The sequence below is a fragment of the Chaetodon auriga genome, chromosome 22, assembly GCF_051107435.1.
Source record: "Chaetodon auriga isolate fChaAug3 chromosome 22, fChaAug3.hap1, whole genome shotgun sequence".
Lineage (NCBI taxonomy): Eukaryota > Metazoa > Chordata > Actinopteri > Chaetodontiformes > Chaetodontidae > Chaetodon > Chaetodon auriga.
The window spans coordinates 10,732,299-10,755,855 of NC_135095.1; the positions used below are offsets into that span (position 1 = coordinate 10,732,299).

Below are 23,557 nucleotides of genomic sequence, written 5' to 3' on the forward strand. Positions count from 1 at the left end.
TGCCGGCGTTGATGCTAACTGTAGCCAAACATCTGAAAAAATAAATAGATGTGTGTGTTTTTTGGACAGAATGCCTCACCATTTTCAACACACTAAACAATGTTTAAGTAATGTACAATTTTTTTCTACATAGTTTTGGGTGCCACAGTTGTAATTAGCCAGCGTCGCCACCGATTTTTGAGGCATGTGAAGTGGGCGTAACTAGGGCTGTCAAACATGGCTGAACAACATCGACGCCCTCCTTCTCCTCCGCCTCCGACCCCACCCGTTCGATTTTCACTGTCTCAAGTCACAACTTGCCTGAAACTTTACGCGGCTGAGTAACTGTTGAGAAACAGAGTAAAATGCGCGGAGGACGGGGCTGTGCTTTAAGGCTGCTGTGACATACAGTCGGCTGTCGGTTAGTAAGTGAAGTTCTTCTTGTGATGTGATTGAAACCCCAGACAAGGACCATGAGCAGCAACGACATTTGCGAGATGGACTCCATGACTGAGTCTGAGGAGATGGAGGGTGATATTGCACTGGGCATGATCGACGAGGAAGTTGGTGAGAGAACAATGTAGATCATAAGAGATGTGTTGTCCTGGTGTGGGTTCATGGACGTTGTCTGGGTGTAAATCCCGCTGTCTGGGATACTGTGCAGCGGAGAGTTGTAATACATCAGATAGGACATAATCACATCTGGGAAAGTTCGCTCCTTCATCACTTCTCTTCTCTCTGTTCCCAGGTTAAGAAGTGATGCTTTCATGGGTGTTGGCTTTTTTTTTAAAAGCAGCTTGTAAAGATGCTGAAAAGCGCTGCAACATAATCAGTTGCACGTGCTCTTGTTGCGTTTAAGTGCACGTTTAAAGTAGCTTAAAGTATGAAAATGCCACACTTTCCACTTCACTGCATGTATTTTGAATATAGTTGTTGTTACATTGAGGATAGGGCTGCATCTAACAATTGTAGTCACTGTTGATTAATTTGTCGATTGTTTTCTCAATTAATCAATTAGATATTTGGTCTATTAGATGGTGAAAAACATTGATCATTGTGTCCAAGAGCCTCAAATGTCTTAGTTAACTACTAATCGATTAATCGTTACAACTCACTTAAGTAGGAGATCTGCTTGAAACCGGTGGTTCATGATTTCCCTATTGACCACAAACACAATATTGCTCTATAGTACATGATGAAAATGTTATGGCCTGTGTACAGCAGTCTGTTTAACATTCAGATCACGCACATGGCATGTGAAACAGAGTTTCTGTTCACCACCAGTGGAGGTGTGGCCCACACATTTTTAGTAGGGCACAAGCTCACCCCGCCGTAACCGCAACACAAGTGACTGCAGGAAGCAGATATTGGACCGTCACCAGTTCAAAAGAAAGCCAGCTGGAATACCTGTTTGTTTCTAAGATGTGTGGTGTGGCTCCTTGTATGGCTGCAACTCAGGAGGCCAGAAGTGATGGCATCTCGCCGCACTCTTTTGTCTCTTGCATTTCTTACATTCCTGACACCACCAACTGAAACTGCGACTTAACTTTAGAGTGGAATAATAAAAGCTGCTGTGAAGTATGTTGCCCTGTCTGTACAGCTGTCAGCCCACGCGCTTGTATTTCACAGGAAAGATTTCCCAATCTGTAAGCTGCTTTGTGTTTTCTCTTGTCCACAGTGACATACCGTCTGGTACTGTATGCATTTTTTATACTCACAGCTCGCTGAGAGACAAATGGTCCTTTGGGTGAACTTGAACAGTTGCCAGTGATACAGTATTTTAAAAGGCCCTGACCATATGGAAATGATCAGCGCTTTTCACACTAGATCACAAAGGCCATGCTAAAGTACACTCTATTTAATGGAGCCTATCTTCACTTGTAATGAATTATTAATGCTCACACTTTATTGTAGCCTGTGATGCTGGGATGACAGTGGAAGGAAATGCAGATGTGCAAAATGGACATTGTGGTGATACAGGAGGTCTGATTTTTAACATGTATTAGATTTTCTGTGGTGTTGGTGCAGGGTTACTGTAGGTCAGTGGGAGGGAACAAGGTTTCCACTGCTGCAAGCATGGTTCAATGAATATAGATAATCGCTGATCTCATTTCACATGCAAAGCAAACAATTATAAGCACTAATTACTCATACTGATGCAAGATCTGTGGGGCTGATGCTGAAAAAAGTTTCATGTCAGACAGAGGGAGCAGTGGCTGGCATTAAAGTTTAAGAGTTAAGTGTTTCTGTGTCTTTTCGGTCTAAGAATGTGTATCATGTACCTTTATGTTGCACAAGATAAAAAACAGTTTGTCACAAAAAAGAATGATGCTTTTTTTTCTGTTTGTCTGGTCTGTTTTCATTATTTTGTGCGTTGTTATGGAGGATGTTCTCTAGAGAGGAAGTGAGCTGGGCGGGTGGGTTGTGGCAGGAAAGCAGATTTTTATGGGCATAGCTTCAGCGTGCTTTTCAAAAGAATCATACTCACTGACTCACTGTAGGTTTGATGACTCAGTAGATGGAGCACATTTTATTTATTTTACACACCAAAGTGGGGACTGCAGAAAATAGACATCTGGGTGCTACAGAATGACCTCCAGTCCACAGCAGACAACCAAAACACACAGAAAGAGGAAATCAACTTTTTTTTCCCTTTTCCCCTTCGACCATTACCTCAGTGATATGACACTGATGATACAGTTTATTATGAGGATTTAGGCCGACAATATATCACTGTAAAAAAAAAATTGGATTTACGGTTAACCAGCTGATATTAATATTCCTGTATCTATCAGACATTAAAAAGCCAGACTGTTGGAAGGTATTAATAAGGCTGTATAAAAAGAACAATAGCCTAAGGTGCAGTCATTAAAGACAAGCTGTTCGCTGCAGACTTTGTCGTATAACAAGCTTTGTTGGAGTTCAGAGTGTCAGGCTGGTGGAGGACTTTGTCAAAGGAAAGTCTCATTTGAAGAGTTGGGTTTCCCAGGGTGTCACTATGGTCTGTGTTTGGAAAACAACATCTGTCTTCTGTTAGCTTCCTCATAGTGCTCTGCTTTATGTGGAAGGATTGCAGGACTTTCCATACTGGATGTGGTGTCATCTGTTTTGTAATACAATTATGAGGCTTGTAACAGTGCAGGACAGTGGGGTGATAATATTGATTTTGCTTCGTTTTGATGTGGTCTGTGGTGTGAATACTGTGTGCAGATTCCTGAAAGAATAGTTGGAACAACAGTGCAGCAGGTGGTGACCTATATCTTTTCTTTTTCCAGAGAGTAATTTAAGTTTGTGGTGAGTGCGTAGTCGAGTGGAAGCTGTTAAAAAAATAAACGAAAAGCAGCAGCACCAGTGTGACATTTTGAGAAACAGGCTTTTCCAGGAGGGTCACTGGCCTTTGGAAATGAGCAGCAGTACTGCTTCAGTGAGCGCCACAGTGGTAGAACATGAATATTGTCCTGGTCCGTTCCCAGTTGTGAGTGTATGAATGTGAAGTAGAGCTTGTGAAGTCAGCAGCACTGTCACTGGCAAATAGAGATGAAACGAGACAGAGTCTGCAGCCATGCTACTTAGCCCTGCAGGGCTTTGAGCTAAATACTAACGTCAACATCCTACAACTGCGATTCCAAACAGAGTTGGGACTGGGGGTAGTAAAGTACTCAGTGTCTATGCTAATGTTTAGCGGATATATTGTTTACCATGTTCACCATCTAAGATCAGTGTGATAGCATGCGAACACTTGCTAATTTCCACAAAGCACAGCAGAAGATGATGAGAATGTCATGAGTTTTGCAGGTAGCTGGTCATAAAACAAAGTACTGGACGAATTAAAATTTAGAATTCAAGTGTTAGACTGACATCGCTGCCCTTTGGTCTGTGCCGCTCTGTTCTAACAAGCACAGCTTCTGCTGAGCTGCAGGTAAATGGCAGCTGAAGCGGATGTACGATGATGTAACCTTAAAAGATCCGTCCCACACAGGTGATTCAGAGGAGCACTACATACTTTCATAATGTCCCTCTCACAAAATAGCAATTAAGGTTAAGAGTTTCAGCTGACCATATCATTACTAAGAAAAGAAGTTAGAAATATTACAGCCTAGTTGCAGTACATTTCTATCATTTCTATACTTGTAATACAAATGTACAGCATATTATAGAACATTTTCAGCTTCAATAACAACCTTTTTCAATCTACTGCATTTTTTTTTCATCTTTACAATGCATCTACAATTTGTTTCTGAATTATAGCCCCAGGTGAGTTAGTGGTTCATATGTACTGCCAGACAGATTTCAGGTGACCTCGGTGTGTCACATGATCCCTGTGGCATTCCAGCTCATTTGTGTTTTTCCACAGTATTATATTAGTTTGCCACGTGCGATCGATCATCAGTGGTGAAAATGAATATATGATCCAAACTGTTGAAATCTGATGAGGGAGCAGCCTGATGTGTCTGTCCATAATTACAGATTATCATGTCTGAATTCACTTTTATGTGTTTGGTCTGTGTTTGACAGTGTATCCAGAGGAGTTCTTACCAACATATCACAGTATTAAAGAAGGAGCAACAGTAACCAAAGCACATCTGGTGAGTAACTGTAGCAGCACATCAGACACTTTATTTGTATCTTTCAAATATTATCTGTTTTTTTTTTTTTAAATGATTATTGTCTGAAAATTGTGGTACAATTTTATAGCTAACAGAGGGGAGATATTGAAGTCACTGGAATCACACAAATAGTTACAGATACTTGCAAGAGCTGTATTAGTACCTAGTGGTGTTACCAGCCTGATTGTGTGGCAAGAGAGAGAGAGATGAAGGGCGGGTGTCATAATGTTTGTTGACTCTTCCCACTTCTCCTGCATGGCTTATTTCACTTGTTAAATAGGTTTTCCAAGGTCTGCTTTTCACATTGTCTCTGCGCAGGCCACTCACACACAGTCCCTCCCCTGTCCCTGCATCATGTATGACATTATGGAGGAAGAGGTGTACGAGTATCAGGCCGCCGAGCTGTCTGACGAGCCTTGTTTTTGTCCTCAGGCGGAGTTTAATGACAAACCAGACTCCTTGTTCTTCAATGACGGCGTGAGGAAGATCGACTTCGTCTTGGTCTATGAGGATGAGGATAAGAAGGAGTTTGAGAAGAGGCACACGTTCCAGCGGCGCAAAGTAGGTCCCTCGTTTTTTTGCAAATGGTGCTCATGTAAAAGTAAAGTCATCTACTCACAAAAGTACGCATCTTTTTGTTGCATGTTTTGAGAATTTTTTTGCTTTTATTAGACAGCGTAGAGAATGGCTTAGAATATTAAATAAAGAGTTTTTAAATTTGGGGTTTTTAAAGTAAGATTTGATAGCCAGTCACTTGTCTTAATGAATAACATACTGTTTTCACTCATGGAAATGGCAGTTTTTAATCAACAACATGAATAGGATGTAAAACAAATGAATTGTAGCGGTCAAAGCCGTGACTCAAACAAAACAGGATAGAGCCACACTTTTGTCTATTTGTAAAGGGGGAGGACGTTCAGCACAGAGTGCGCAATAACGCTTTAACCTTTAATTATCGAGGAAAGGGAACAGCTGAGCATACATTGTTTTTTGGAATTGCTCTCTACTGTACTTCCCATTCATTCAGTGTTTATCTGTGAGTCGTTCAAGAGCAGCTGCCGATTGAATCCCCTGAGGCAAGCTGTGAAAATGAAGAGCGTCACTTCTCCATTTACACCACCACAACCATGCCAAGAGAAGTCAGATCAGATCAGAACAGTCATGAGTGTCCTTAACTAAACTTGAACTTCATCAACATTGAAATGTTGATGAAGTTCAACACATATGTGTACAAATTAACAATGCTGGGGTGTGTTGTTTACTACTGCTGTCTTTCACAATAGGTTTATAGTTAGGGTTGTGCAATATGATGCATGTAGCTTCACAGACTGTCACCTGCACTGTTGCAATCGTAACCCCCAAGTGATTTTGAAATGGAGACTCTGCCCTGGGTGTAGCGACTCACAGAAGCACATGTGTAGAAGCTCTAGCTGGTTGTTACTGCTGTAGCAGGTCAGAGCTCATGAGACTCCTCACCACAGATCCACCGGGTCTGAGGCAATTCCTCATTTTTAAACCATCCCAAAGCAAACTAAGGCCAGTCAGGGATGAGAGGTGCAACAGTCTCTACCAGGCACTCCCTTGACTTTGTTTTTCCAGAGCCAACACGGATCAAACACAAGTTGCAAAACCTTTTTCTGCTCTGACTCTAACTGCTGCAAGGGCGTGGTTCACTTCAGATGCTGTTAGCTAAACTGTTAGCTTGAGATGGTGCTAAATTGACTGATTATGTTTGCCATTTTTTTTTCCAGGCACTTATTATATTCTGTGTGTGTCATGAAATCAGGATTGGCTAAGACAAACAGTAAAGCTATTTGACCTCTGCTGGCCCTCAGAGGTATTCTTTAGAATGAGGCTGCCATGATGTGTATAGAGCTTGACTCGGTTGATTGATCAAATCACTCATCCAGAAGTTCAAAAGCAGTCGGACAAGAGTATTTCATAATTCTTTTCATTGTTCCTGTTTCATACTTCTCTGTGCTAATTCAGAGTTTTCGTTGTGTGTTTCTTGGCTTGTGGAAATGCTGTGCAGCCAGCATTCAGTGCACTGTATTGCCATATTTGGTGACATACCACCAACAAGAACCTGCTCTGACTTGCTCGCAGTGTTGTCCTGCTTTGCCACTATGTGTAGTGTAAATATTGTCTATGTTATGGAAGTGGAACATGTCCAAATATAACTTAGCTTCCAATTCCAGAGCTTGTTTTAAATGAACATAATTAAAGGTCATTTTAACACAAAACACGGAAGCTCATTGAACTCTTTTCTGTTCTTCTCTATAGAGGCGACGCGAGTATTTTGAGGCCAGCCTGATGAAGATGGGAATGGAGCTGGAGGCTACAAAATCTGTAAGCAGACTGCACTCTTTGACGGTTTCTCTTAAATTATCATTTATTTAAACTCAATCCGTCTCTGTGTGCGGCAGGTAGTCGATGACAAACTGCTGTTTTTGAAAATCCACATGCCGTGGGACGTGCTGTGCACCTACGCCGAGGTCCTCCACATCAAGCTCCCCATCCAGCCCAACGACCTGTCCTCCCAGCCCTCCCCGTGGCGCTTTTTCTCCTTCATCACCAAGTACTTCTACCCCAGCGAGGACCTGATCACCAAGGAGACCGAGTTCTTCACTGCCCCCTTTGAGAAAGACCGTCTGGACTACTTCTACGTCAGGGACAAAGACGCCTTCTTCACTCCGTCCATGAGGAGCAGGATGGTAAAGTCGTCTCATGTCGTTGCAGCCCACATCTTCTTTTCAGATTTCAGTTTTATTTTGAAGGATGAGGTTAATCTAAGGAGTTCTGCGGGGTTGTAAACATCAGACCTCTTCTTCTTCCAGGCTTATTACATCCTGAGTCGTGCCCCATATGAAATACGAGGCAGCGTAAAGAAGTTTGGCATCACCAAACTGCTGGATGGTGGCGTGTACAAAGCTGCCTACCCCCTCCACGACGTACGTGATGTCATTTACCTCTTCCCTCTTGTGCATGAGTGTTTTATTTTGAATCAGCATGTGAAACGATATGTTCAGTCTTTCGGTGAACTCCTGTATAAATTTGATTTTCCATGTTGACTATTTCAGTGCAGGTTCAACGTCAAGTCCGAGGAAGAGGGCTGCCCCAATGAGAGATTTCTGCTCTATCAGGAATGGGCTCATCCCAAAAGCTTCTACAAGATGCAGCCACTTGACCTCATAAGGTGAACACAATCTTTTGTGTCCTCTTGAAGTAGAGTCTTTCAATTTAGCTTAAACTGAAAAGTCTCTGATCCTGTGTTGGACTGCAGTAACACTTCCTGTGTGCTCAAGCGGGACCAAAATCTGGACGTGTGTTTCTTTGAGTTTAAGTAAAAACACATTTTTTTCCCCACAGGAAGTATTATGGGGAGAAGATTGGCATTTACTTCGCCTGGTTGGGTTTCTACACAATCATGCTCGCTCTGGCTGCTTTTGTGGGCCTGGGTTGTTTCATTTATGGATACAAGACTCAAGAAACCAGCACCTGGAGGTACACTCCCTGAAATGTCCCCAAGAGATTTTCAATTACTGCAGCCTACTGTTTATCTTGGTTCCATTTTGTAGATTCCCCTGTCTAATAATCTCTGTTCTGTGTTTAAAATACTGCAGCAAAGAGGTGTGTGACCCTGAAATCGGCGGGAAAATTGTGATGTGTCCACAGTGTGACAGGGAATGCAGTTTCTGGAGGCTGAACAGCACCTGTGAGGCTTCAAAAGTGAGTTTCTACTTTATCCTCTCATTAATAGCAACAGGCAAAAATTATCTATCAGCTAGTAAAACATCCTCTAAAGCAAGGAGTTTCTTGATAGTTAATATATTGTTATCATGCGATTTGTAAGTCTTGATTTTCATTCTAAAAGTAATATGCATCATAGGAGTGGAGGGTGATGTAAGTTGTTAATTATCCTAACACATTTGAGAAACACTTTCATCTGTAGTTCTGAACATTTGAAGCGAGACTGTGAAACTTTTTAAAATGAAATGACACTTTTTTTCTCTTTTTTACGGAAAGCTGAATTCATCAGCAGTCAAACACACCCCAGCTCATTTCAGCGCCCTCAAGGTTTTTGCTGCTACAGCCTGATTTGGATGATGAATGTTATGTAATGTTAGCAGATATACGTGGACACATGTAAAGCAGACGTTACAGTCAGTTCAGGCTTTGGGGGTTTCTCAACTTACGCAGCTTTTAGCATTTTACGTTATTCCATAATTGTCACTTGAGGCCTAAGTGGTCGCTGTTAAATATGTTCTCTTTCATTTCTGCGGATCCTTTTTAGATTTCAGCTCCTCGCGTTGTGTTAAAGACAGTTTTTACTGCACCAGCAAACAATGCCGTTACAGAATTTCCATATTTAAATGTTTACGGCCGCTGTTCTCCTCAGGGGCACGCTGACAGTCCTTTTTAGAACTGATTTGCATGTAAGCAGGATACAACTGTGACAGTTTTGACCTCCATGTTTCTCTTTTGTCTCATCTTTGTAGAAACTTTGTATATTTGATAACTTTGGAACGCTGGTGTTTGCAGTTTTCATGTCAATCTGGGGTAAGTCAGACCCAAGCTGTATTTCTAACTTACAATTTGAAATGATTTACCGTACATGTGTGTATATGGGGGAAGGCACAGACAATGCTGTTTCCTTCTTTCTTATTACTGACCCGCTTGTTTTTTCCTGCTCCTGTTCATTTCCCGGCTGTAGTTACTTTGTTCCTGGAGTTTTGGAAGCGCTACCAGGCGGAGCTGGAGTACGAGTGGGACACTGTGGAGTTTCTGGAGCAGGAAGAGCCGCCTCGTCCAGAATATGAGGCCAAGTGTATCTATGAGAGGAAAAACCCTGTCACAGGGGTAAACCACCACACAGACTTTTTTTTTTCCAGCTAATCTTGTATTCCATAGTCATAAAACTGGATTAGTCTTCATTTAAAACCAAGCAGGAAAAAGCTTAAGATGGCTTGTAAAAATGTTGGAGTTTTACGTCATGCCATGTTGTTGTTGACGTCCAGTATTTCTTTCATTTGTGATTTAGATAAAAGAAAAAGTCCCCTATACAGCCTGTGGACGATGTCTTCGGGTGTCGATAGGAATTGGGACAGTCTTATTCTGGGTAATGTAATTAATGTCATATTTTCTTACTTTTTTTCCATGCTAACATTTTACTGTTTCCTGATGTGTAATTCACTAACAATTTCCAATGAATACTGAATAAACATGTCATTTGTTAGTAATTTTAGTGAAAACATTACCTCTTTTTTTTCAGTTTGAAAACAGAATTAATCTTGTTGTATTGTGTCCTTTAGATTCTGTTGATCCTGGCGTCCATTGTGGCCATCACTGTCTACCGCCTGGCTGCCTTTTTTGCCTTCTCAGCTAAACTCAGAGCTCAGGACCTGAAAGAGCTGGAACCTATAAAGGAGTATGTGACGCCTCAGATGGCCACGTCTGTCACGGCCTCCCTCATCAGCTTTGTTGTAATCATGATCCTCAATATTCTCTATGAGCGAGTCGCCATCTGGATCACCGACTTTGGTGAGTTTGAATTACACTCCTGCCCAGTGCTGACTTTGCATGTGGTTTATTCCTGAATCCTGTCTTATCTGTCGCACAACAACAGAGCTCCCGCGGACCAAGACAGAGTATGAGAACAGCTTGACTCTGAAGATGTTCCTCTTTCAGTTTGTCAACTATTACTCCTCCTGTTTCTACATCGCCTTCGCCAAAGGGAAGGTGGTTGGCTTTCCTGGAGAGCCTGTTTATCTCCTGGGGAAGTACCGGAACGAGGAGGTACAGTTTGTCCACCAAGCTGTTCCACGTAGAACTTCATCGTTTCTCAATCTTGACTCTTACTTTGTGTCTGGTCGTCCCACAGTGTGATCCTGGTGGTTGTCTGATCGAGTTGACGACTCAGCTCTCGATCATCATGGGTGGAAAAGCCATCTGGAACAACATCCAAGAGGTCTTGCTACCGTAAGAAGTCAGAATCTAAGAACATTTTTTTATGTCAAGCATAAAAAACAGGTGTCAAAGCCGAAGCCAATAGCTAATCATGCATTGATTTTCCATTGTTTTACTGTTACTGTATTTGATCTCTTCCAACCCTCCACAGGTGGGTGAAGAATTTGATTTTCCGCTACTGCACCAATGTGACCTCAGAGAAAGTGATTCCTCGCTGGGAACAGGACTACCGGTTGCAGCCTGTTTCCAAACTCGGACTCTTCTATGAATATCTTGAGATGGGTGAGAGGAAAAAATGTCTTCTTCAGTCTACACGAGTTTACACACAATAAGTAATCAGTATAAATGTATATATACCTGGAGCAACTGAATCCTGGGCAGTCTCAACAGCACCTGTCTCGTTATACAGTCATCCAGTTTGGCTTTGTGACCCTGTTTGTGGCCTCCTTCCCTCTGGCTCCGGTTCTGGCTCTGGTTAACAACCTGTTTGAGATTCGGGTTGATGCTTGGAAAATCACCACTCAGTTTCGCCGCGTCGTGCCGGAGAAGGCCCAGGATATTGGCGCCTGGCAACCTATTCTTCAAGGCATCGCTATCTTGGCTGTGGCAACAAATGTGAGTGACTGTTTACACTGAATTCTACTGTGATATAATACAAGAGCACTTCTGTTGAAAGTGTTTCTTTGCCAGCCTCTCAACCTAACACAGTCTCTTGAAATACAACAATCACAAACTTCCGACTCAAAACTGACCACGAATGTGAATATTTACCTCTCTTGGTGTCTCGACAGGCCATGATCATTGCTTTCACATCAGACATGATTCCACGGTTGGTCTACTACTGGTCTTTCTCTGTGTACCCGTATGGAGATCAGTCTAATAACACCATGGAGGGCTACATCAACAGCTCACTGTCTATATTCAACACTAGCGACTTCTCTGAAAGCAGCAAGCCTCTGGGCACATTTTCCAACATCACCACCTGCAGGTAGGAAGACGGAGCATTGTACTATGATTATGAAACTCTTTACTACACATCTTCTGTATTACTTTATACATGAAAGGACACATACATGATTCCATTTAGTTTTAAAGATGTTATTGATAATATTCATGATTAATTATTCACTAAACATATTGGGAGCAACAAAACTCGAGTTTCACAGTCATCTGTTGCCTTTGAGCAGAGCAGCTGTCTAGTTTTCACACAATGTTGCTCAATCAGAAATCAGAATCAGAATCAGAAAATTCTGCTCAATTCTGCTCAATTTTATTTATGTAAATTGCAGGAATGACCAGAAATAATGGTGTGACGGGAACTTAAAAAATACAGCTTCATCATATGTGGACAAAAAAATCTGGTGACAGTTGTGGCAAGTTTGTGATCTGAAGGAAACTATTAAAAAATGTTCCTCTTTAGGTATCGAGATTTTCGGTATCCTCCAGGGCATCCCAGGGAGTATCAGTTCAATGTCTACTACTGGCATGTGATCGCTGCCAAAATGGCTTTTATAATTGTCGTAGAGGTGAGTATGAACATAACAGGAACCGATTATGAAAACATGAATTATTAAAACACACTCACGGAGGCATCTCCTTCCTCTCCCCGCAGCACATCGTTTACCTTACCAAGTTCATCCTGTCCTACGTGATCCCAGACGTCCCGTACGCCGTCAAAGAACAGATCAAACGGGAGAAATACTTGACCCAGGTGATCCTCCACGAGACCAACCTCAAGCTGGTGACCAAGCGTTTGAAACCAATCAAGGACGAGATTGTTAAAGACACAGAGGCCAACTTTGCAATGGAGGAGATGGAACTTGGCCTCTGACAGTAGAGGGAAATGCATGGAGGAAGAGATGAGATGTTCCTTTAAATGGCAACCAACACCTTGTGAACCAGTGATAGAATTAAGACCCAAAGCAAGGTGTTGACCTTTGTAATGAATAATGTGGAGCAACCAGTAAGACAAAAGACATCTGTGTCCTACGAGGCTGTTGGACAAAGAAAGGAGAAACCACTGTTGTCTAGTCTTCACCCCTGCTTACTGTCCTCTGTCCCCTCTGAGTGTCTTTTTTTAAATCAGTGCCTCACTTTGAAGCTTCACACTAAACAACACCACCCCTGTGGTGGATGAAGCATGAAGAACAACAGAACAATCCCATCTCAGTGTTCACTCACTGGCTTTTTCTTTCAGCAGCATCACATGGTCTTCATCAGCAGACAGAAATTTGCTCAGTTGTCATGTTGAGTTTCTGTCCACTCGTAGGACATCTCATCCGTGCTGGCCTAAGACGTGAGCTGCAGCACATGTTTGGTTGAAAGCTCTGGAAGAAGCTAGTGTGTTGACCTTGATTTGGGATTTCTGTGTGTGTGTGTCTTCCAGTTTTATGAGCACAGTAAGTTTTAGGTTGGCTATATCAGCACTGCAGTGTCTCACTCCGTCCATTGTCCTACATGCTGGAGGCAGAAAGCTTTCACCACACGAAACAAACAAGTGCCGCTGCGGGTTTTCCTTTAGTGCTGTCACCATGAAATATCAGTATTATTATACACACAAATTGCACCACTTTTAAATGCAATGAGTATTTTTTAACTCTTGCATTTCTGTTACTAGAACTATAGAGCTGTAGTGATGCACCGAACAGCTCATGATGTTACACAGCGATGAGGTACCAGGAGGTAGAACAGCAATGGACTCACTTTAAGCCACATATGCTGACTAAGGCCTTGACCACACGTATACGGATATTTTTTCAAATGTATACATTTCCCCCTCGCATAAAAAAAGAAAAAAGAACATTCTGAACATTATGGGCATGTGCAAGTTGAGGCAATGACATCGTTGTTTGTGTGTGAACGAGAGGTGCAAACACAGAGGAAAAGGTTTGTTTTGCAAAACATCCATATATATGTGGTCAAGGCCTTCATGTGCCGTGGATACTAGTTTACAAACCACAAGAATGATTTGAAACTGAATGTTCTTTTGTCAGGACAACAAAGTGTTTAGTCTTTATTTTTATTTGAATGGATGAATCGCAGCCCTGTGAAGTGCCTTAGCTGATGATGGGAGTATATTTTCTCTTCCTTTATGCATATACTCACATCTGCGGGACTGTTTTGCACTTACAGAGTCCTTGTCCTGCGCTATGGCCGCTGCACTGCACGACATTTTGACTCTGTTATATCCTGTGATGGAGGCAACACAGTGAGTCAGTCTTCTCCTGTGTCATTGCTGAAATATTAGCTCGTTACCTCAGCTGTATTATTGCCTCTCCTTGTGATTTAAACAGTGGTACTATAACCACCATGTATGTAAACAGTATCATGTACCAGCAATATCTGATGATGCGTGTTTGTCTTACTGTTTTATACAAATAAATCGTTTTATATGAAAATTGTTCCTCAAAACTTTCCATCAATGTATGTTTTATTGGCTTTTTATTCCGCTTCAGGTGGAATTGAGCCAAAAGCAACTAAAGCACATAATTACTGAAGCACTAAAAGTTGAAATGTGTTGAAAAAAACTCTTAAAAGGTTTTCATGCCAGAGGTGTAAGCATTGCCTGTCAGGATATGACTTCATCTGCTGTATTAGCCATGATCACAACATCTGCATGTACTGAGATGAAAAGAACATCTTATTTGATTATTATCTTTATCTTGCTATTTCAAGAAAAGCTTTTGTCTTCCAGAGAAAATGAGATAATGAACTCATGATCTCAAAATTAAAAATGTTATTGCAACCACAGCTACTCTCTGCACATAAATCACTAGAAATACATTGTGAAAAGAGATAAAATGAAATATATACAGTATATGAACCAGCCATCCGGGTCATCATGTCAGACTCTGATGACCCCGAATTTTCCTGGGACTTACCTGAGAGTGACCCAGAGAGCACATTAGTCTACTTTTAGTTGCTCTGCACTGACTTTCTGTAACTGTTATTACTTGTGTGTGTGTGTGTGTGTGTGTGTGTTTGACGTGTACAGAGGCACAGGCGTATGCACCTGATTTTCAAAATAAAACTCCTTTCAGACTCTGATGATCAATAAAATATTTTTTGTTCAGTCTCTCTGTGCGGCCCGGTACCAAATGGCCCACGGACCGGTACCGGTTGGTTGGAGACCGCCGCTGTACATCATAATGGAGGAAGAGGAGCATGAGCATGAATATTCAGTTTGCGATTAACTCTGTTAGCATGCAGAAAACTGACTCCAGTTGTGTATCTGAATATTTTACAGTCCCAAAGAGGTTAATAGGAAAACCCAGATCTTTAATAACTGCGGGTTTTGAGGCTTGACTGACAAATTGTACAGAAGTACGTTTAAAAAAAAAAAAGCATTTAAATCATAAATCTGTCCTTTCCTGACTTGAACAAGGACAAGTCAGTTAAATCAGTCACTGAAATCAGATATAACATGAGTCAGTCATGGCACTGTCATGCTAAAACTCCAAGGCCAGAGAAGCATTAAAATCTTCACAAATGCAGCTTCTTTTGCAGGGCTGTTGTTTTGGATCACACTAAGGTGTACAGGTAATAACTTTGCCTTTGACTCTCCTGCAAGAAACCGAATGATATCATGCTGTGAGAATCTCCATCACCTGCCAGACGCATTGTGCAACAGTTGCTTCAATCTGGTTGGTCCAGAAGCACATGCCAGAAACTCTGGGAACAAAGCACACAATTGCAAAGAGCCCACAAGACTGCATGTAGAGGTCTGAGTGTATTTTCTTTTATTGGTGTCCTGGTGATGTCCTGATTTCACAGTCTGCTGCTGGGCTTTACACAGTATTTTTTAACAGTTAAGCATTGAAGCACTACTGCGTGTTTGAAGACATCGAGGTTGAGTGGTCGGTTTTACAGCGCGACCATATTTTTGATCAGGCAGACGTTGCAACGCTCTCTGACGCCATCTAGATGCGACGCAGGACCCATGCAAACTCACATGCAGTCCCACTGTGTGCATCCCTGAGCTGAAGCAGTGTGCACAACAAGCACACGTTGTAGATTTCCCTGTATTTGATCGTTAAACCACACGGTTTCTCCACAATGAGCTCCCAGATCACTTGTGTCGGATGGGTCGGAAGAGGCGTTGCAAAGGAAACCCCGGACAAAGTAAGTGGCTTACATGTCGGGCTAGCTAACGTTAGCCCAAGTTGTCAACATGCTAGGCACACTGTGCTAGTGTAACAGTTTAAATGGCCGAATTTCGAAGCCTACTGGCTGTCACTTACATTTGAGCTATTGTTTCATCATAACCTGCCAACACAAAGACTGTCGTGTAATATAATACAACGCGTTTTGTGTGGTAACAGCTAGCTAAATGTCACACTATTTAAGACTGTGTAAAAATACCTTAGCGTTAAGATAATTGGACATTTAAATATAAATGAAAATACTTTAAATAAGTCAACGCAGTGAAAATGTTTAGCTTTTTTAATTCCATTTTCAGGTTGAGTTGAGCCAAGAGGAGCTGCAGCGCATCATTACTGAAGCCAAAGAGGAGCTGGGGTATGTTGGGATACCATCACTGCTGTCTGTGCCTGTTTTATCGCTTGGTGCCTCAAAGTGTCCAGATGTCACAAGTGGAAGCATTGGTCGTTAGTGGGAGCTGAACAAGATTAAAATGTTACTGTTTTCCCCCCAAATTGCCAAACATCTGTAGCTTGCTTCATATTAATTCATTTTGCTTTCATCTACTCCTCTAAATCAGGGAACTAGCAGCTCAGGATGAAGAAGAGGAGGATGAAGGGATTGCCACTGAACAGAATCCTAACAGTAATATGGCAGACATTGATGAAAGTCCAAAGGATGAGAATAAAGAAGAAAAGGAGGAAGATGACGAGCTAGCAGAATACGACCTGGATAAATATGATGAAGAGGATACAGGTTAGGGGGTGTTTACTGTATTTGCAGTATGTATTCTCTCAGTTAATAGTTATTTTTTACCAAATTTTTATGTCTGTTTAAACTTAGTTGTCTTGTTTAGACTGACCTTGTATCTACTGTTCGTCTTCAATTTAGTGACCGCTAGCCTCGGCGACAGTCTGGCTGGGCTCACAGTGTTCAGCTCTAATGAGGAGGATCCTTACATCACTATCAAAGACACAGTGAGTGCCCTCAATCATCACGTGCATACAGATTCACTACAGTTGAGAAAATGGTGAGAAACTAGAAGTGTAAATTTGTTTTCCAGTGCAGGGATGTTATTAAACCTGTGAAAACGCCATAATATTGTAGCTCTGGTGTTACTTTCAGCTTTGTTCTTCCCTCTAGGATCAGTATGAGCGAGAAGACTTCCAGATCAAACCCAGTGACAATCTCATCCTGGCAGGCCGGGCAGACAAGGACTGCTGCAATTTGGACATCTATGGTAGGTATCTTCATATGCAATATAATGAGATGATAATGAATATTCTGAGGATCCAGAAAAACATCTTCTTGTGGTTTGGCTAGTGACGTTCTAGCTTAGAATGTCAGCTAAATAACATATGTGATGTAGATATATTTGTAACTGTTGATCTCTTGCGTTACAGTTTATAACTCTGAGGAGGAATCTCTGTATGTTCATCATGATATTCTGCTGCCAGCTTATCCACTGTGTGTGGAGTGGCTAAACTTTGACCCCAACCCTGGAGAAGGACCTGGTAAGAAAATATTACCTTCCTCTGATGAATACATAAAAGAACAAATACCTAATTTTATCTGTTTCATGTTCGTATGCCACTGTACTTACCCGATCGTGCTCTGGTCTCTCTTCTCCAGCTAACTATGCTGCTGTCGGCAACATGACCCCTCAGATAGATGTGTGGGACCTGGATGTTGTGGACTGTTTAGAGCCAGTCTTCTCCCTGGGAAGCAAAAAGGCTGCCAAGAAGAAAAAGAAGAGCAAGAAGGTACAAACGTGTTCTTATATAAGCAACTGTGTGGTCAGAGTGGGGTCTGAAAACTGTAAATCTGTTAGTAAATGTTGTATGTTAGCAATGGTTTGTTGACTTGATAATGGAAATAACTGGAAATTGAATGATTTTTCTGCTTTTTTTCCTTTAGAAAGTATGAATGTCTTAAATTTTCAACACTGATGACAGTAGACATCTTTAACCTGCTCCCCTGCACTCTTTCCTGCTTTGTTACATATCATTAACTCATTGCTGCCTGTTTTCATTGATGCCAGGGGGCAGCAGCAGCAGAGCCTGTGGAGGGGCACACAGATGCAGTGCTGGATTTATCCTGGAACAAACTGGTCAGGTCAGTATTTGAAGCCTCGGAGCATTAACTGACATGTTTCAATATAATGTAGTGCTGGCAGAAGATCATCCAAAAATGCACTTAATGCTTCTCAAATGCACATTTCTTCTGCACGTTCTCGGATTAATTCATTACCCATGAAACAAATCCACTTTCTCTGCATTAGAAATGTGTTGGCCAGTGGATCAGCAGATGACACGGTTGTCTTGTGGGATCTCACTCAAGGCAAACCAGCCACAACTCTGCGCAAGCACACCGATAAGGTATTCAATGAGAAAAATTAAGTGTAAATTTGGTATTACATCCTCAGAATGTGCAGGTTTCAGCATCTGGAAAACAAAATCTTTTATCTTTCAGGTTCAGACTTTATCATTCCATCCGTTTGAGGCACAGACTCTGATATCGGGATCATATGACAAGTATGTGTAGTCTGGTTTTGCCCTTAGTTTATGGACGGAGGAGACTTTGTGAAGTGAGTTTGAGATGAACATTTTCTCTTTTCAGGACAGCTGTCCTGTATGACTGCCGCAGTCCAGACAACAGCTTTCGCATCTGGAGGTTTAGTGGTCAAGTGGAGCGTCTGGTCTGGAACCACTTTTCACCGTGCAACTTCCTGGTAGGGGCTCAAATTCTTCTGCTGCTGCTGATAACAAATATAGCTGGTGTGTATGCTAATGGTGATTGTGCAGTAAACCTTGTTTATCCCTCTTCTGTGGTTTCTTCTTCCTGCTCAGTGGTTAACTCGGGGTTGTGGTTGTGTTTCAGGCCAGCACAGAGGATGGATTTGTCTACTGCCTGGACGCACGCTCAGATAAACCTGTTTTCACACTGAGAGCTCATGATGCAGAAGTGTCAGGTAGGTAGAAATGTGCGGACGTGTGTGTGTGTGTGTGGGTGTGTACATGTACATGTACATGTGTGTACATCAAAGGAGAAAAACCAATCCACCATCCAAAGTTTTTTTTTCCAATGATTTGGTTCTTGTTCCTCCGCACTCTGTGGTGAGACTGTTGGCCATGAGTCACGTAGGAGGGATGGAAGCACGGGTGAACATTGTTGGCACATACCAGAGAAATGTGGGAAAACTTGTGGCTGCTTTATTTTCAACCCTTGAAAACATTGTGATGAGTCCAGTGAGTCAGCAGTGAGCCTTTCTTCTCACATGCTTTCCACCATTTAATTTGCATGTGGGTGTATTGTGAGCGTCCGTTTTAGGTGTTCTAGCTCTGTGAAGGAAGGGTGAACCTTGCCTCTCGCACAGTGCATGCTGGGATAGGCTCCGGAAACCCTGCGGTCATGAAGAAAAAGAGAGCGTAGAAAAAAACTGGGTGAAAGGATGGAGGAGTTGTCTGTGAAACCAAAAAGGTTTTGGTTTCAGACTTTTGCTTCATGGTGAGCCTCATGTCTCTGCAGGTTTGAACCTGAGCAGCCAAGTTAAAGGATGCCTGGTCACCGCATCAGCTGACAAACATGTTAAGATTTGGGACATTTTGGGCAACAAACCCAACCTGGTGCACTCACGGGATATGAAAATGGTAAGAACACATACACAGCGTGTAGATGTCAGATTGTTTCACCTTCTCTCACTGAAGGGTTGCAATTCGTTGTAGAAGTATTTTGCAGGGTCAAAGACCTGAAGTTTGGTAGATTAGTTTTAATAACTTGCTTCTCCACCTGCGAACAGGGTGTGCTGTTCTGTGCTTCGTGTTGCCCTGATCTGCCGTTTGTCTACTCCTTCGGGGGACAGAAGGATGGCCTGCGGATTTGGGACATAAGCGATGTTGCAGCAGGTAAAATTTACAACAAATGTGTTTCTGTCTTTCCTTTGTTCTTTAGATGAAACAATTTGCTCCGTTCATTTAAATCCTATTAAAATGTAAATAATTTGACACTTTATTCTTTGAGAAACATATCTATTCCAGTTTAACTTGTTGGTTTGCCAGATGTATTTCCTTGTTAAGCAATTAGGTGATAGGCAGTGTCTGACCTTTATGCATGAAGTCAGGTGGTAAACTGATAATGCTGACTTGTTACCGTGATTGTTTGCCTTCAGTCGCAGAGGTATTCGGCAGTCGCGAGCGCCTGGTGGTGAACACGGGATCACAGGCATCCAGCACTGCAGCCACAGCAGAGATGGACGTCTCTGAGTGACGGATAACAACCTGTAAACATGCATAAACCGAGCATCCCTGGAAATGCATCAAGCTGCTCCTCATGTTGCTGCATTCCTCGGTAGTGCAGCGCTTAGAGGGAGAGGTTTGGAAGACATGAAGCTGCATTCATGGAAGATTAGAAAGGTCGGCCAGAATGCACACTGGACCGAAAACACCAGAAAAACTTGTTCTGCTTGTTTCTCAGAACAGATAACCGTGGCTTTGTACACTCAAAGATGTGTTAAAAGACAAGAACATGTTTCTTATATTCATATGAGTGAATATTCCCAGGAATTTCTTTTTTATTTTTTATAGGGAAATAGTGATTCAAATATTTGAATTTCTTTGTTTGAATTGTTTATTACTCTGAGATCTCTTTCAGTTTCCCTTTCACTGTACATTAACAAATGTAATATGCTACTAAGCCTACCCTAATCAAACCTGGGTATGGCTTAAGTATTGGAAATTAATAGACTCTTTAAAATGTTGTATATTAAATAAATTAACAGTTTATAAAATGTGTAAACCCTCTGTTATTTGGAATTTGCAGCCCTTGGAGGATGATGCACAAAGTAAATGATAATTCTGTCCAAAATGGATTTAATGAACAAATTAATGAACTGAACTCCCCTTAAGCAAGAGCGGTGCAGCCTCTACGTCCTCATCTAAGATTTCTTCGCTCTTCAATTTGAGGTGGAGTTTTCAGTTTCATAAAGAGGATGACAATCCAAACATGTTAATCATATGCTTTCACAGCCATCAAAAACTGACTGAATCAATACAGTTCATTGTTCATATATTAAAAATGAAGTGCATACACAGATATCAATTTAACATTTAATTTAAGATATTACATTACATTTTAAATCAGACACCGTTTCAGTGTAGCCATGACTTTGCCTGTAGGATGCCTGTACTGTAACATCATCCAGCTCTGCGAAATTAAAATGGACAAAACTCTTATTGTGTTTTAAATAACATTAGAAAATAAGATCCACAAGAAGTAACTTTGTCAGTAATGTAAAATGGCAGGTTTGGGGAATGGGTTGGATTTTCTTTTGGAGACTGGTCTGTGCCGGTCTCTTGAAAAGTGGAACTAAAGCTGTGTGAGTCCTCAGACGGAACTATTACAATGATGCACAAGCGAGTTTAACAGCATGGCGTCGGGTCATTTGTGCAAACTACACAGTCTCCTAAGGCGACTTTCTAACGGCACAACACTGCGAAGTGCACAAAGTGAGTTGTTTTCTTGCTAGTTTAACATACTGTTTGTTAGAGGTCTTGTTAGTTTACCGCTTTTAACCGTTAAGGCAACGACGGCGGGAGTAAAAGCTAACAGGGGCTAACCTTGACAGTATTATGTTTAGCTAGCAGGTAAACATTTGGATCTTGGTTAGCATTAACGGTGTTTCCAATGTCAGAATCGTGTTTCCTTTAATCAAGTCGATAGGACTGTGTGAATTTACAGTACAGAGGAGTTTAGCTACATTACCAAACTGGACACTTTTAGTTTCCTCTTCTGTTAATGGTCAACCCTCCATGCTCACATAATTCTAACATTGTTGGCCCTGCCGTTACGTCTTGTTGGAGGGACGGCAAACCAGACTTGACTGTCGAAGGACCTATGAATAGCATTAATGATGGTCTGCAGTGGATTTATGCTGGTGTCAGGTAGAAATTTGTCCTGTTAATGACGTTAGTTAGTGTTTCTCACCTGTTTGGTTGTCTGCTGCAGCATGTTTGGTGCCTGTGCGACAGAAGTCCAGCATCAGTGGTCCTTCACTTGATGCCTCTAACAGGTATGTTAAGAGTTGGATGTCGAAATAAGTTAAAACACGTATTTGGTCTAGCTATGGCAGTAATATAAACCCTGACACGACAAATAATTGATGCAATCTGCGAACCTCACAGCCAGATGTCAGTAAATCCTCACACTGATCCTTTTAAAGCTAGTTATTGTCATGATGTTTCTTACATTTCCGACGTATGATTTAGTCTGCAGTGAAGCAGTCGGCTCACTGAAGTATTACATATTAATTTGCTAAGAGGATACTCTTGAATTCAGTACAATAACCTTCTAATTTCTTGATTTAGCAATGTGGAAATTGGTGTTACTTCAGATGGGAAAACCATAGTGTGCTACCATCCGACTGTCGACATTCCCTATGAGCTTACCCAGGTAAGAAAGGGCTTTTTAGCCTCAGATGTCAGTGTGTAAGTCATGACATAATCTATATCCGATAATGTCATTGACTCGGCATTTGAGAGAGACATTGGATGCTCCAGTTTTATTGGAAGAAACCCTGCAGATTCTCTGTCCTCTGCAGCTCATTTCCATACCTCTGTGCTAGAGGATGTAAAATTTATTTTCAAGGTCTGTGTGCTTTAATTAAAACCTCTTCATGAAGACTTGCTATGCTAGATTTCTTCCCTTTCCTTTCTTAATTCAACAAAGCTTATAAGGCTTTTGGCACTGGGTGAAGCAAATAATACTGAAGTACTGCAAAGCTTCACACTGCTGTCACAGATGTCCATCAGTTAGACATATATCAGTAATGAGCACAAAAAGATGATGTTGCAGGATTGTTGTAAATTAACATGATAAAATATGTAAGAGTTGTTCATAACAGTGAATCTTTGCAGCCTATAGAACGTCCAGACCCCGTGACCAACCAGGTTGAGACCCACGACCAGGTTTTAAAGGCCCACCTCAGCAAGGAGGTGCTGAAGGACAAAGCGGGGCCGACTATAGAGGAGTTGAGCAAGATGTTTTTCACCACCAAACACCGGTGGTACCCAAAAGGACAGTAAGTACACAAGTAACACACAGCATTGGCAAAAGCCTTTGACACCACTCTGTCGATATTTGTCAAAATGAATTTTCGTCTGTTTCACTGTTCACAGGTATCACATGAGACGCATAAAGAAGAATCCCCCAAAGGACAGATAGTCAAAGGCCAAAGTTCCAAAACTGCTAACTATGTTTGTCTGTGTTGTTGCAATGATAATAAACTGTTAAATATCAAATCAGTTGTCATGAGTTTTTGAGTCAGCGCTGCCACAATGAAATCACACTTCTGCTTTGTTTTGTCTACATCCACAGATTTTTTTTAAGTCTGCATTAAGAAATCATGTAAATAAACTGTAGCTCTTCACGTTAAGATACCATGAAAAAGACTTTCACTACAGACTCAGAAACTAAAAGCAAGACTTCTATTATTATTAATTATCTTTTGACATTTATCAAAATGAGTTTGGAGTTTTTGTTCATCCTAACAAATGTGTTTAACAGTGTAAGCAGGAAGTACAACCAGATCTGTAAAATATGAAAAATGTAAAACACAAAGGGAACAATCATGACAATATTTAATTTATATTATTATCTTTGTTTTTATGTATTTTTAGAGTCTAACAAATATGTAAAGGCTTGAAGAGAGAGAAAACACATACTTCCTCTTCCTATCTTTCAGAAAAATACTATTTGCATTTAAAAAAAATTGGCTTTCATAATTATCACATATTTAATGGGGAAGCTTTAACTTATAATGCTTTATAATGATGGAAATTTCACTGAAAATCTGACCAAAATTGAGAAGT

At 41.4% G+C, this 23,557-nt stretch overlaps 3 protein-coding genes across 3 annotated transcripts; all 3 read left to right on the top strand.

Moving 5' to 3' along the window:
• The first annotated feature begins 249 nt into the window (after positions 1 to 249).
• Positions 250 to 14,549, top strand: ano6 (anoctamin 6). Its single transcript, XM_076722574.1, has 20 exons — positions 250 to 546; positions 4,495 to 4,565; positions 5,019 to 5,147; positions 6,870 to 6,935; positions 7,013 to 7,300; positions 7,424 to 7,537; positions 7,667 to 7,782; positions 7,956 to 8,090; positions 8,210 to 8,315; positions 9,086 to 9,146; positions 9,301 to 9,446; positions 9,628 to 9,705; positions 9,899 to 10,127; positions 10,213 to 10,382; positions 10,468 to 10,565; positions 10,705 to 10,835; positions 10,963 to 11,168; positions 11,345 to 11,541; positions 11,974 to 12,079; positions 12,166 to 14,549. The coding sequence occupies exons 1-20, from the start codon at positions 453 to 455 to the stop codon at positions 12,382 to 12,384; spliced, it is 2,760 nt and encodes a 919-aa protein (XP_076578689.1). The 5' UTR covers positions 250 to 452; the 3' UTR covers positions 12,385 to 14,549.
• A 918-nt stretch (positions 14,550 to 15,467) lies between these two features.
• pwp1 (PWP1 homolog, endonuclein) lies at positions 15,468 to 20,482 on the top strand. The gene is made up of 15 exons (XM_076722311.1): positions 15,468 to 15,674; positions 16,012 to 16,070; positions 16,273 to 16,448; positions 16,584 to 16,669; positions 16,836 to 16,932; positions 17,096 to 17,206; positions 17,325 to 17,455; positions 17,734 to 17,807; positions 17,974 to 18,070; positions 18,165 to 18,226; positions 18,312 to 18,423; positions 18,573 to 18,663; positions 19,221 to 19,342; positions 19,492 to 19,597; positions 19,861 to 20,482. Exons 1-15 carry the CDS (start codon positions 15,609 to 15,611, stop codon positions 19,956 to 19,958), a joined length of 1,488 nt encoding a protein of 495 aa, XP_076578426.1. The 5' UTR covers positions 15,468 to 15,608; the 3' UTR covers positions 19,959 to 20,482.
• Positions 20,483 to 21,086: 604 nt separating this feature from the next.
• On the top strand, positions 21,087 to 22,987 carry mrpl42 (mitochondrial ribosomal protein L42). The gene is made up of 5 exons (XM_076722495.1): positions 21,087 to 21,196; positions 21,696 to 21,759; positions 22,055 to 22,139; positions 22,604 to 22,767; positions 22,865 to 22,987. Exons 1-5 carry the CDS (start codon positions 21,118 to 21,120, stop codon positions 22,908 to 22,910), a joined length of 438 nt encoding a protein of 145 aa, XP_076578610.1. The 5' UTR covers positions 21,087 to 21,117; the 3' UTR covers positions 22,911 to 22,987.
• Positions 22,988 to 23,557: the final 570 nt, after the last annotated feature.